The following is a 10,482-nucleotide window of genomic DNA, read 5'->3' as shown; positions in this document are numbered from 1 at the left end:
ATGCGCTGCAGAAGTATCTCCTTGTCCAAGAGCTTCAAAGGGAAAGGGGCGGGGCGGGCGCCAGACTCCCGGGACTTCTGGGACGGTGCAGGGCTTCCGCGCGCAGCCTGCCAACGGCGGGCGGCCCAACGTCCGCTGAGGCCACGCCCCTGCTCCTGTCAGCTCCAGAGTAGGCGGGGAAAGAGAGGGGGCGGGGCTTTGGCGCAGCCAATCAGCTCCAGCAGAGCAGGAGCGAAAAGGCGGGAAAAAGAGGAACCAAAAGAAGGCTGAGGTGGGGCCAGGACCAGGAGGGGAAGGTGGGCGGAAGGAAGAGCCGGCCTTCAGGTGACGTTGACCCGGCCTCCAGAGTAGGGGTGACCCTTTGTCAGGCAGCATCACCCCCAAGTGTCACCACCCCCCTTCCACGTCCTTAAAGGGAAGACCCCGATTCTCTGAAGGTAGCTTAGTGCCGGGGGCACGACCTCCTCATTCTGAGGGGACAGCTGAGTTCCGAGCCCATGTTCCCCACACATCTGAGGTCCAGACCCCCGACTTGAGGAAATACACTTTTACGAAGGTGGACCTGAATTCTGAGGGGAGGCCCTGATTCTAAGGCCATCACCCGCAATCACGAGGACGGCCTAAAATCTACCCTGAGCTGCCTGGGGTCTCCACTACGGGTGCTGTCACCCCAAAGCCTGAAAGGGATCCCCCTGTTTCAGACCTCCCCGGGGTTCTGATCGCCATTCCAGCACCCCTAGTCCCTCGAAAATCCCATTAACACAGTCCTTAAAATGGGCCCTCTGGCTCCTGTGTCAGGGCATCACCCCAGTATCCTGCCTTCTCCCCGCTCCTTCTCCCTGGCCTGGCATCTCCCCACCCTGCACCTCCACCTCTGGGGCCCCGGCAGCCGCCTCACCCTACAGCCTCCTCAGCCTGCATTCCTGACTCCTGGGACCCCAGCAGCTCCCTCACCCTGTACCCCTACCTCTGGAATTCTCAGAAGCCCCCTCCCCCGGCACCCCAATTCATGGGACCATCAGCCACCCTCTCACCCTGCACCCCCATCTCTAGGACCCCTACCCCAGCATCTCCTTCACCCATGCACCGACTCCTAAGAACCCTCACCCTATATAACCCCATCCTGGGACCACAAGGACCCTCCCATCCCTTGCCCCCTACTCCTGGGACCCCTGGCAGCCCCTTTACCCCGCACCTGGGACGCTAACCATCCCCCCACCATCCCTCTTGTCTTGCAGCAGCTGAGCCCCGGGGTGGGTCTGGAGCCTCCGGACGGCAGTGCCCAGCAGGCAGCGCCCAGCATCCCTGCTCCGGCCTCCCAGGGCCTGGGCAGCAGAACGGCAGGCATGCACATCCCGGAAAGCCTCCAGGACCTGGCCGACAGTGAAGCCGTGCAGTTCCTCAAGAGGCCAAAGACGATCGCGCGGATCTTCGCAGGGGTGAGGCCCTCCTGTGGCCCGGCTGCCCCGTGGGTGACAGGAAACAGGTGTCTCACCTCCCAGACCCAGTGCAGAGAGAGTGGGGGGGAAAGAAGGGGTCAGATGGGGAAAACGAAGCCAAAGGGAGCTCATAACGGAAGTCACCCTTTACTGAGCATCTAACTATAGGCCCTGCGCTATTCTGAGCACTTATTAACTCTCCTGGGAAGAAACAACCCTGCAAAGTGGGTGCTATGGAGCCCCATTTTTGAGAGAAGAAAACTGAGGATCAGAAAAAGTTGTATAATTTTTTTAAGGTTGTGCTGTCCAATTTGGTAACCACAAGCCACATGTGGTTATTCTAATCTAAACTAAATAAAATAAAATATTCAGGGAATTCCCTGGCAGTCGAGGGGTTAGGACTCTGCACTTCCACTGCAGGCGGCCCGGGTTCGATCCCTGGTGGAGAAACTAAGATCCCACAAGCTGCATGGTATGGCCAAAAAAAAAAAAAGAATTCATTCCTCAGTCACAGTGGCCACATTTCAGCCTGGCGGCTCTCATATTGGACAGTAAGGATCTAGAACATTTCCATCATGGTGGAAGGTTCCATTGGACAGCGTTGGCTAAGGTCACACAGTAAGAGGCAGGGAATCAGACTGGGGTCTGTGAGATGCCAGAGCCCATTCATTTTCTACCTCTCAGACAAGGGACCAGGAGAGGAGCAGGGGCTGGGGCCTCTAGGGGGAAAGATGCACAGAGGTAGGAAGAGAATAAGAATATGTAATGTAGACCTAAGATGCCAGAGGGTAGGTGGTCACTATGTGCCAGGCACAGCGCCAAGCAAGGGATTTACCTGCATTCGTTTCATCATTACCACATTCGCGAAGAGTCAAGACACCTGGGGTCAGATCCTCATTCAGCCCCCGACTTTGCTGTGTGACCTTGAGCCGATCACTGCTCCTCTCTGGACCTCAGTGCTTGAGGAGTTAAAGCTGTGACTGCGGGCTTTACGCTCTGCAGCCTCCACGGCACTCCTTTGACAGAGTTGGGAACCAAGGTCCAGGGAGATGATGAGATTTGATCGGGGTCAGGAGAGTAGGTGGGATGCCCGGGATTGAACGCAGGGTCCTATTCCAGAAGGATCGATCCGGCCTGACTGAGAATCCTGGTTCGGCCACATGGTCTCCATGTAGAGTGACATCCTCCCCTGCTTGCCTGGGTTGGTCCTGGCGTAATTATCAGCGGCACCTCCTTTGATTCTCAGAAGTGCCCCGTTTTATTTGATAACTTCCCTGGTCACCCCAGGTCTGTGTGACCTTGAGCAAGTGACTTGATTTGTCTGAACCTCCACACCCTCCTGTGTATAGTCCTTCCCGCTCACCAGGAAAGACTGTGTGTGAAAATGAAATCAAGGCCCCTAAACTGATTAGCGTGCACCTGGCAAGTAGCCATCTTTCCTTCCATAGCGATTATTATTATTTTTTAAAATTAATTAATTAATTTATTTATTTATTTATTTTTGGCTGTGTTGGGTCTTCGCTTCTGTGCGAGGGCTTTCTCTAGTTGTGGCAAGCGGGGGCCACTCTTCATCGCGGTGCGCGGGCCTCTCACTATCGCGGCCTCTCTTGTTGCGGAGCACAGGCTCCAGTCGCGCAGGCTCAGTAATTGTGGCTCACGGGCCTAGTTGGTCCGCGGCATGTGGGATCTTCCCAGACCAGGGCTCGAACCCGTGTCCCCTGCATTGGCAGGCAGATTCTCAACCACTGCTCCACCAGGGAAGCCCGATAGCGATTATTATTGGGACCAACTTGTGATCGAGGAGAGAGGGATGGGTTTGGGGGGCATAGGGTGGTGGGGACTCGTGTCCATCGTCGTTCTCACCCAAAGGAAGAGGTGAAAAGTGCATTCCACATCCCAGTTCCAAGTCCCTCGCTGGCCTTCGCTCTTCTGCTCCTCACCACGACCCTATGACGTGGGCATCATTACACCTGTTGGACCCAAGGGGAAACTGAGGCTCACAGAGGTTGAGTGACTTGCCCAAGGACGCGTCACCCAGCTGGAGAGCGAGTCAGAAGGATGCATGGGCTTGGCTTCCGATGCTTCAGGAAGGGCGGGTGGCGAGGGAGAAGGGGGTGGGGAAGGGCTGGGGGGAAGGGCCTCCGACCGTGCCAGACGTTTCAGTCACGGACTTTGCCTGCCGCCTCCCTCCTCCCTCCCCCCTGGCCCAGCTCCTCGGCAGGGAGTCTCCGGGCAGCTGGTCCTCCCGTACTTCGTCCTTCTCACAGCTGCCTGCCAGCTGGTGCCATAACTAATGAGTCTTTGCTCCCTCCCTGGGGACAGGCCAGGAGGGGTGTGGAAGGAGGTCGGCCTCGGACTTCAGAGGCTTAGGGTCCCTCCGGCCCAGCCAAGCCCCCTTCTTGCGTGTCCAGCTGCAGCCCAAAGTTTTTGGGGTCAGTGGACAGACAGCCCGCGGGCCTGGAAGTCAAGGGGGCTGGATTCCAACCCCCTCCCCCCATGACTGACCTTGAGAGGACGCCTCCCCTCTCTGGCCAGTCATGAGAATTACCGTCAGGGGCAGGTGCCCACGTCTCTGCAGCACAGAGACAGACTGGGAAACTGAGGCTCCAAGAGGTGAGCAATTTGCCCAAGGCCAGCCACACAGCTGTCGGAGTCAGACGCGGCTGGCTCTTTCCACTGCACCGTCACGGCTTTCAATTTATCACCTGTGAAAGGGCGGTGGATTAGTAACCACGACCACGCGGGGCCCCCGGGGCTGCAGGGAGGGGGCGCAGGTAAAATGAATCCGGGCTCAAAAATGATCGATGGGCCTTCCCGTCCTTGACCTGGCTCTGGCTTGGACCAGCAGGGCAAGACGCTCCCCTTCTGCGGACTCAGTGCTGCAGCCCTGAAGTGGAACGGATGTGAATACCCTCCCTTAATGCTAAAGTGCTGGACAAAAAGAGAGGCTAGTCATTATTATTATTATTATTTGTTCTTTTTATTCAGAGAAGGCAATTAAGGCAGAGGAGAGAGGAGAATGGACAGAGGCTGAAGAGTTTAGGGGTCCATCCTCTGCCTCTCCCATCCCCACTCTGAAGGGCAGGGCAGGAGCAAATAAGAAGGGCCGAAGTCATTCACTCTTTCAACACATTTGCAGAGGTCCAGTCTGGTGCTGGGTGCTGGGTGTAGAGAGAAGGGGCCCACATGCAGCCTGTCCAGGAGGAGTTCAAATTCTAATGAATTACCTTCCCCTTGTCTCCTCCCTCCCTCCTGTCCCCAGCACTACCACATCCAATCAATCACCAAGTCCAATGTTGCGTCCTCAATATCACTGGCTTCCCCAGAGCCCTGGCCTCAGCCTTTCTGCCTGGGCCCTCCCATCCATCATGACCAGGGAGATTTTCTCTAACTCCCTGTCTGACGCTGGCCATCCTCTGCTCAGAACCCTTCCATGCATAAAATTAAGTCCAAACTAGAAAATTAATTTTTGCCAGGGCTCCCAAGTCCAGGCCCCTCGGTGTGGTGTTCAAGGCCTCAGAGGGTCTGGTCCCTGCCTGTGTTTCCAGCCTCACCTCACACCAGATCCCTCAGATGAGATTTGTCTCCAACCCTTGCAGGAGCTTCACTCTGCAGCATCTGGCTTTTGCACACATGGTTTGGCCGGCCTGGAATGTCCTTCCTCCTGTCTGCCTGCAAAACTCCTCATTCTTTTTTTTTTTTTTTAAAGTTTTATTGGAGTATAGTTGATTATAGTTGATATTGTGTTAGTTTCAGGTGTACAGCAAAATAAATCAGTTATACCTATACATACATCCACTCTTTTTTAGATTCTTTTCCCATATAGGCCATTACAGTCTATTGAGTAGAGTTCCCTGTGCTATACAATAGGTCCTTATTATCTATTTTATATATAGTAGTGTGTATATGCCAATCCCAAACTCCCAATTTATCACTCCCCATTCTTTAAGGTGCAGTTCAGATCTCACCTTACTTCTTCCTAAATCCGGCCCCCTGACTTCAGTTCCTGCTCAAACCTTGACTCTCTCCCTGAGTGCAGGCCCCAGCCTCCTCCCCGGCCTCCCAGCCTCCAGTCTCACTCACTCCAGTCCAACTCTTCATGGCCCCACAGGTGTCTTCATACACCCGGAGCTGACCCTGCTCCTCCCCTGCTCTCAGCCATTCCATGACTCCCTACTGACCCCCCGACAAGATCCCACTCCGTAGCCTTTCTCACCCTGCAGCATTCCTTACAGGCCTCACCGCATCCAGAAAGCCCTCCTGGACCAGCTCCCACCCCCCATCACAGACACACACTGGTTCCTTCCATAACTGGTGTGGCCCCTGCCACGCTGCATTGTGACCATCTGGGACAAATCACTCGGGCTTCAGATTGTCACTGAATCTCATTGATGGGAACCCCTGCCCTCAGGGCTTCTGGTCCAGCTGGTGGCAGCATATACAGCAGGGGTTAAAGCAGATTCAGGAGCCAGACAACTTGGGTTCAAATCCAGGCACTGCCTCTTACTAGCTGACTGACTTTGGGCCACTCTTCACCCTCTCTGTGCCTCAGCTCCATTATCTAAAAAAACGAGGGTGCCCACATCCTAGGGTGGTTGTAAGGATGACACAGGCTAGTGCTTGTGGAGTACATCGGTGGTTTCATAAATGAACAGAGTTAGGTGGGCAGTGCCACCCCAGTGTGCTCTGTGCAGTGTGTGCACAGACAGAGGTGACAGGGCTAGCATATTGGTGAGGCTGCATTTGCTTTTTTTTTTTTAATTTATTTATTTAATTTATTTATTTTTGGCTGTGTTGGGTCTTCGTTGCTGCACGTGAAGACCTAGTTTCTCTAGTTGTGGAGAGCAGGGGCTACTCATCGTTGCGGTCGCAGGCTTCTCCTTGCGGCATCTTCTTGTTGCGGAGCCCGGGCTCTAGGCGCACAGGCTTCAGTAGTTGTGGCACACGGGCTCAGTAGTTGTGGCACACAGGCTTAGTTGCTCCACAGCATGTGGGATCTTCCCGGACCAGGGCTCGAACCCGTGTCCCCTGCGTTGGCAGGCGGATTCTTAACCACTGTGCCACCAGGGAAGCCCTGCATTTGCTTTTTTTTTCTTTTTCTTTTTTTTTTTGGCTGCGCTGTGTGGCATGTGGGATCCTAGTTCCCCAACCAGGGATCAAACCCGTGCCCCCTGCAGTGGAAGTGCGGAGTCACCACTGGACTGCCAGGGAAGTCCCTGGCTGTATTTGCTTTAAAAAAAAAAAAAAAAAAACCTTGGGAGTTCCCTGGTGGCCTAGTGGTTAGAATTCAGCTCTTTCACTGCCGTGGCCCAGGTTTGATCCCTGGTCGGGGAACTGAGATCCCACAAGCTGTGTGGCGTGGCCAAAATATATTAAAAAAAAAAAAAAAGCCTTGAAGCAAAAGGTGAATGTTTGTTAGGTACTGAGTGTTTATTACACTTCTCTCTGTACTTTTCTATGTCTTTGGAATATTTCACAAATTCCTTTTCTTAAATGGAGAGGAATTAGTGGAGCCGGGAGAGAGGAGGAAGAGGTGGCAGCCAGAGGGAAAGACTTGAAGGCAGAGAGAATCAACAGGATAGCAGATACTTATTGCCCTCTCTTCCCGTATCCCCGGCACGGTGCATTTCATATTGGTACTTGGGTTTGGGGGCAGAAGGCGAGCGTGAGCGAGGCAGGGGTGAGTTGGGGGGGAGATGAGGGGCTGGGACTCTGTCCTGGGGCTGCTAGGGAGCCATGGGGTTGCGGGGCTGAGAGCTGGGAGGGGCAGGGTGTGGAAAGAGCCCCTGGGGGGCCGTGTGGGGAGTCTTGGAGGCAGGGAGGCCAGGGAAGAGGCTGGGGCAAGGGCCCAGCGGGGAGGGCGAGGCCTGAGCTGGGATGGAGGAAAGGGGCCGAGGGGCAGCCAGAGGATGGCTCTGGGCAGCTCTGAGGATGTGACCGGGAGGGAGGGGTCAGAACCACCGGGAGGGTGTACGGCAGGGCCCCCACGCCCAGTGATGGGGACCCGCCCGGGAGGATGAGCCGGTCTGGGGAGACGCTGAGCTCTGCTCCGGCCCCTGGGAACCCCCGTCCCGCACCCACAGGTCTTCTCCCTCATCGTCTTCTCCTCCCTGCTGACTGACGGCTACCAGAACAAGACCAACTCTTCGCAGCTCCACTGTGTCCTCAACAGCAGCAACGCAGGCTGCAGCTTCGCTGTGGGAGCCGGCCTCCTGGCCTTCCTCAGCTGCCTGGCCTTCCTCGCCCTGGACGCCCATGAGGGCCGCATCGCCAGCAGCCGCTTCAAGACGGCCTTCCAGCTCCTGGACTTCATCCTGGCCGGTGAGCCCCCCAGGCACTGCCCTTGACCACCCAGCCGGCCACGACCATCCTCCACACGTGACCCAAAGCTTTGTCCCTCACTTCTCAAAGCTCTTCTGCGTCCGCTGTTTCCTCCCGGGGAATCATTGCCCATCCCTTAGACTCAGGGTAAGGGTGATCTCTTCTGACCCCCAGACTAATTCTAGAAGCCTCTCTCCTGCCCAGCTTTTTCCTCGCATTCACCTCCCTTCTTCACAACCTTTCTTGAAAAGCCACCGGTGGCAGTGGCCAGAAGTAGGGTGCAGAGCGCAGAGTCAGACAGACCCAGGTTTGAAATCTCACCTCTGGCGCCTCCTCAGTGTGTGGGTTTTCTCCCCTCTCTGAGCTTCTGTAGAAGCTGGGATGAAAACTCCCACCTTCAGGGTTTTTCTGAGGATGAAATTCGAGAAAGGACTCCTGCAGTGATGTTGATATTTACCGGGCATATCCCACGTGTCAGGCACCGCTTCAAGAGCTCCCCATGCCTGTCTCATTTCTTCCTCAGAACCACCCAGGGAGGGAAGTCCTGTTCAGATTCCCATTTCACAGAGGAGGAAACTGAGGCTTGAGGAGGTTGGGTAATGGCTGCTGAGTGGCAGATCCAGGCTTCCAAGCCAGGCCTGGCCTCCTAACCAATGCCGAGCACCTTAGATAGAGCCCAGCACACAGTAAGCGCCAAATAAATGTTCGTTCCTTTGCCCCAGGCCCCAGGCTCCTTCCTCTCCTTTTCTGCACCTGCCCAGTTCCAGCAACTTAGGGCTGGGAGGGCCCCTAAAGGTCACCGAGTCCAGCACTGTCCAAGAGAAGGTTCTGTGTGGACGGGAATGTTCTGTGCCTGGACTCCCCAACACGGGAGCCACGGGCCACGTGTGGCCGCCGAGCACTTGACGTGTGGCCAGTGCCACCAAGGGGTGGAATTTTTTTTAATTCTATTTTAATCGATTGGAATTTTTGATCGAGTGAAACATAAAAAGCCGCAAGTGGCTGGCGAGCCCCGTAGTGGACGGCACACCCCACTCCAGGGGGTGTTTTGCGGCCGGCTGGGAGGGAGAGGCCGCAGCAAGACCCCAGCCCCCAGCCCCAGCCGCCCTTCCTGAGCCCTCTCTCCCCACCTCACGCCCCCTCCTCCACCCCTCTTCTCTCCCTCGACCCCCCAGCCCTCTGGGCAGGCATTTGGTCCGTGGGATTCTGCTTCCTGGCCAACCAGTGGCAGCGTTCACCGCCCGGACAATTCCTCCTGGGGAGCGGCAGCGTCAAGGCCGCCATCACCTTCGCTTTCTTCTCCATCCTCGTCTGGGTGAGGAGCGTCTTCCCTGCAGGGCGGGGTGGTGTGAGTTAAGAGGGCTAGAACCTTCCACCCAGCTCCCCAGGACCTCCGCAAGCCCCTTTTGTGACTTTGGGCAAAGAGGGAAGAAGGCGCCCCTTCCTCCCAGCAGACGCAGCCCAATTGTGGGCACCTTCCAGTGAGCTGTGGCACAGCTCCCGCCCGGGCCAGCCCCACCCACGCCAGCCTCCAGCTCTCCCTCCTCTGCCCACAGACACTCCAGGCCTACCTGGCCCTCCAGGACCTCCGAAATGATGCTCCAGTGCCCTACAGGCGCTCCCTGGACGAGGGCGGCGTAGTGCTGACCTCCCTCTCCCCGCCGTCCGCCGCCAGCCCTGTCAACACGCCCACCACCGGTCCCCACAGCCTGAGCTACACCAGCTCTGCCCTGTCCCCCCATCTGACCACTCCGAAGGCCCCCCGCCTCACTATGATGCCCGCCAACTAGACCGCCTCATCCACGCCAGTAAAGAGAGACCCCTCCCTCCAGAAGGGTTTCTGAAAACTGCCCTGTGTCCTTCTCATATCTGTTTCTCTCCAGCCCCTCGAGCGGCCAGGGGAGGGGGGAAATCCTATGGGGTCTCCTCAGGGGTCTCTGTAGCGGGTCCCATTTCCAGCCCACCTCCTGGACTCTCCCTCTGGGCACCACCTTGATAGCTAGGGGTGGCGACGGGAGGGAAACCCTTTTTACAGGCCTGTGACACAACGAGCCCTTTACTCCTTGCACTGGCCACGGGAGGGAGGCACGAGGTGCCCCACTGTACAGCTGAGGAAGCTCAAGTTCAGAGACAAGATGCTTCCGCCCGTGGAGAGGGCTCTAAGGAGAACCAGGGCCAACACTGGGACCGGCCCTGTCTCCAGGGCCCACATTCTTTAACTCACCCCAGATGACAAGGGACCCACTCAAACCCATGCCATGGGAGGAGTGGTTAAAGGAACAGGGGATGGCGAGTCCATGACTGAGATCAGGGGAGATCCTTGTCTTCAAATACTTGAAAGCTTGTCTTAGGGAACCCCAAAACTAATCGGGGACTCGTGCTTGGGCCACAAAACGCTCCTGCCTGCAGGGACCCAGCAGGTAACTAACTCCAGTGGGTGAAGTACCCATGAAGCAAGTGGTGGGGCCGGGGCCGAGTCTGGGAAGGGGAAGCCTTCACTCAGCACCCAGCGTTCAGTACCACAGCCCGGGGGTGTCCAGAGCAACGCTGTCCAGGACTTTCCTAGTGGTCTGGCGGTTAGGACTCCACGCTTCCACTGCAGGGGGCACAGGTTCGATCCCTGGTTGGGGAACTAAGATCCCACATGCCACGATGCAGCCAAAAAAAAAAAAAAAAATTATAGAGCAGCGCTGTCCAATGGAAACAAAGTGTGAGCCATGGG

At 56.4% G+C, this 10,482-nt stretch overlaps 1 protein-coding gene across 5 annotated transcripts; it reads left to right on the top strand.

Annotated features, from left to right (window-relative positions):
* Positions 1-181: 181 nt before the first annotated feature.
* Positions 182-10,426, top strand: SYNGR4 (synaptogyrin 4). 5 transcript variants are annotated; one of them, XM_082437469.1, is made up of 5 exons: positions 182-353; positions 1,242-1,439; positions 7,523-7,760; positions 8,936-9,075; positions 9,317-10,426. In XM_082437469.1, the coding sequence occupies exons 2-5, from the start codon at positions 1,347-1,349 to the stop codon at positions 9,548-9,550; spliced, it is 705 nt and encodes a 234-aa protein (XP_082293595.1). In that variant the 5' UTR covers positions 182-353; positions 1,242-1,346; the 3' UTR covers positions 9,551-10,426. The 5 variants fall into 5 exon arrangements, with proteins under 5 accessions (XP_082293595.1, XP_082293594.1, XP_082293592.1 ...); XM_082437468.1 differs by having other exon boundaries at positions 1,239-1,439; XM_082437466.1 differs by having other exon boundaries at positions 203-271; positions 1,239-1,439.
* Positions 10,427-10,482: the final 56 nt, after the last annotated feature.

This window comes from Balaenoptera physalus, assembly GCF_965194825.1.
Source record: "Balaenoptera physalus genome assembly, chromosome: 19".
NCBI classification, from domain to species: domain Eukaryota; kingdom Metazoa; phylum Chordata; class Mammalia; order Artiodactyla; family Balaenopteridae; genus Balaenoptera; species Balaenoptera physalus.
The sequence above is the reverse complement of the archived record's forward strand: the minus strand, read 5'-3'. Positions and strand labels throughout refer to the sequence as shown.

Coding starts and splice junctions, on each gene's coding strand:
- SYNGR4 (XM_082437469.1), top strand. CDS start 1,347: ATGCACATCCCGGAAAGCCTCCAGGACCTGGCCGACAGTGAAGCCGTG. Junction 1,440..7,522: donor TCGCGCGGATCTTCGCAGGG/GTGAGGCCCTCC, acceptor CCGCACCCACAG/GTCTTCTCCCTCATCGTCTT. Junction 9,076..9,316: donor TCTTCTCCATCCTCGTCTGG/GTGAGGAGCGTC, acceptor CTCTGCCCACAG/ACACTCCAGGCCTACCTGGC.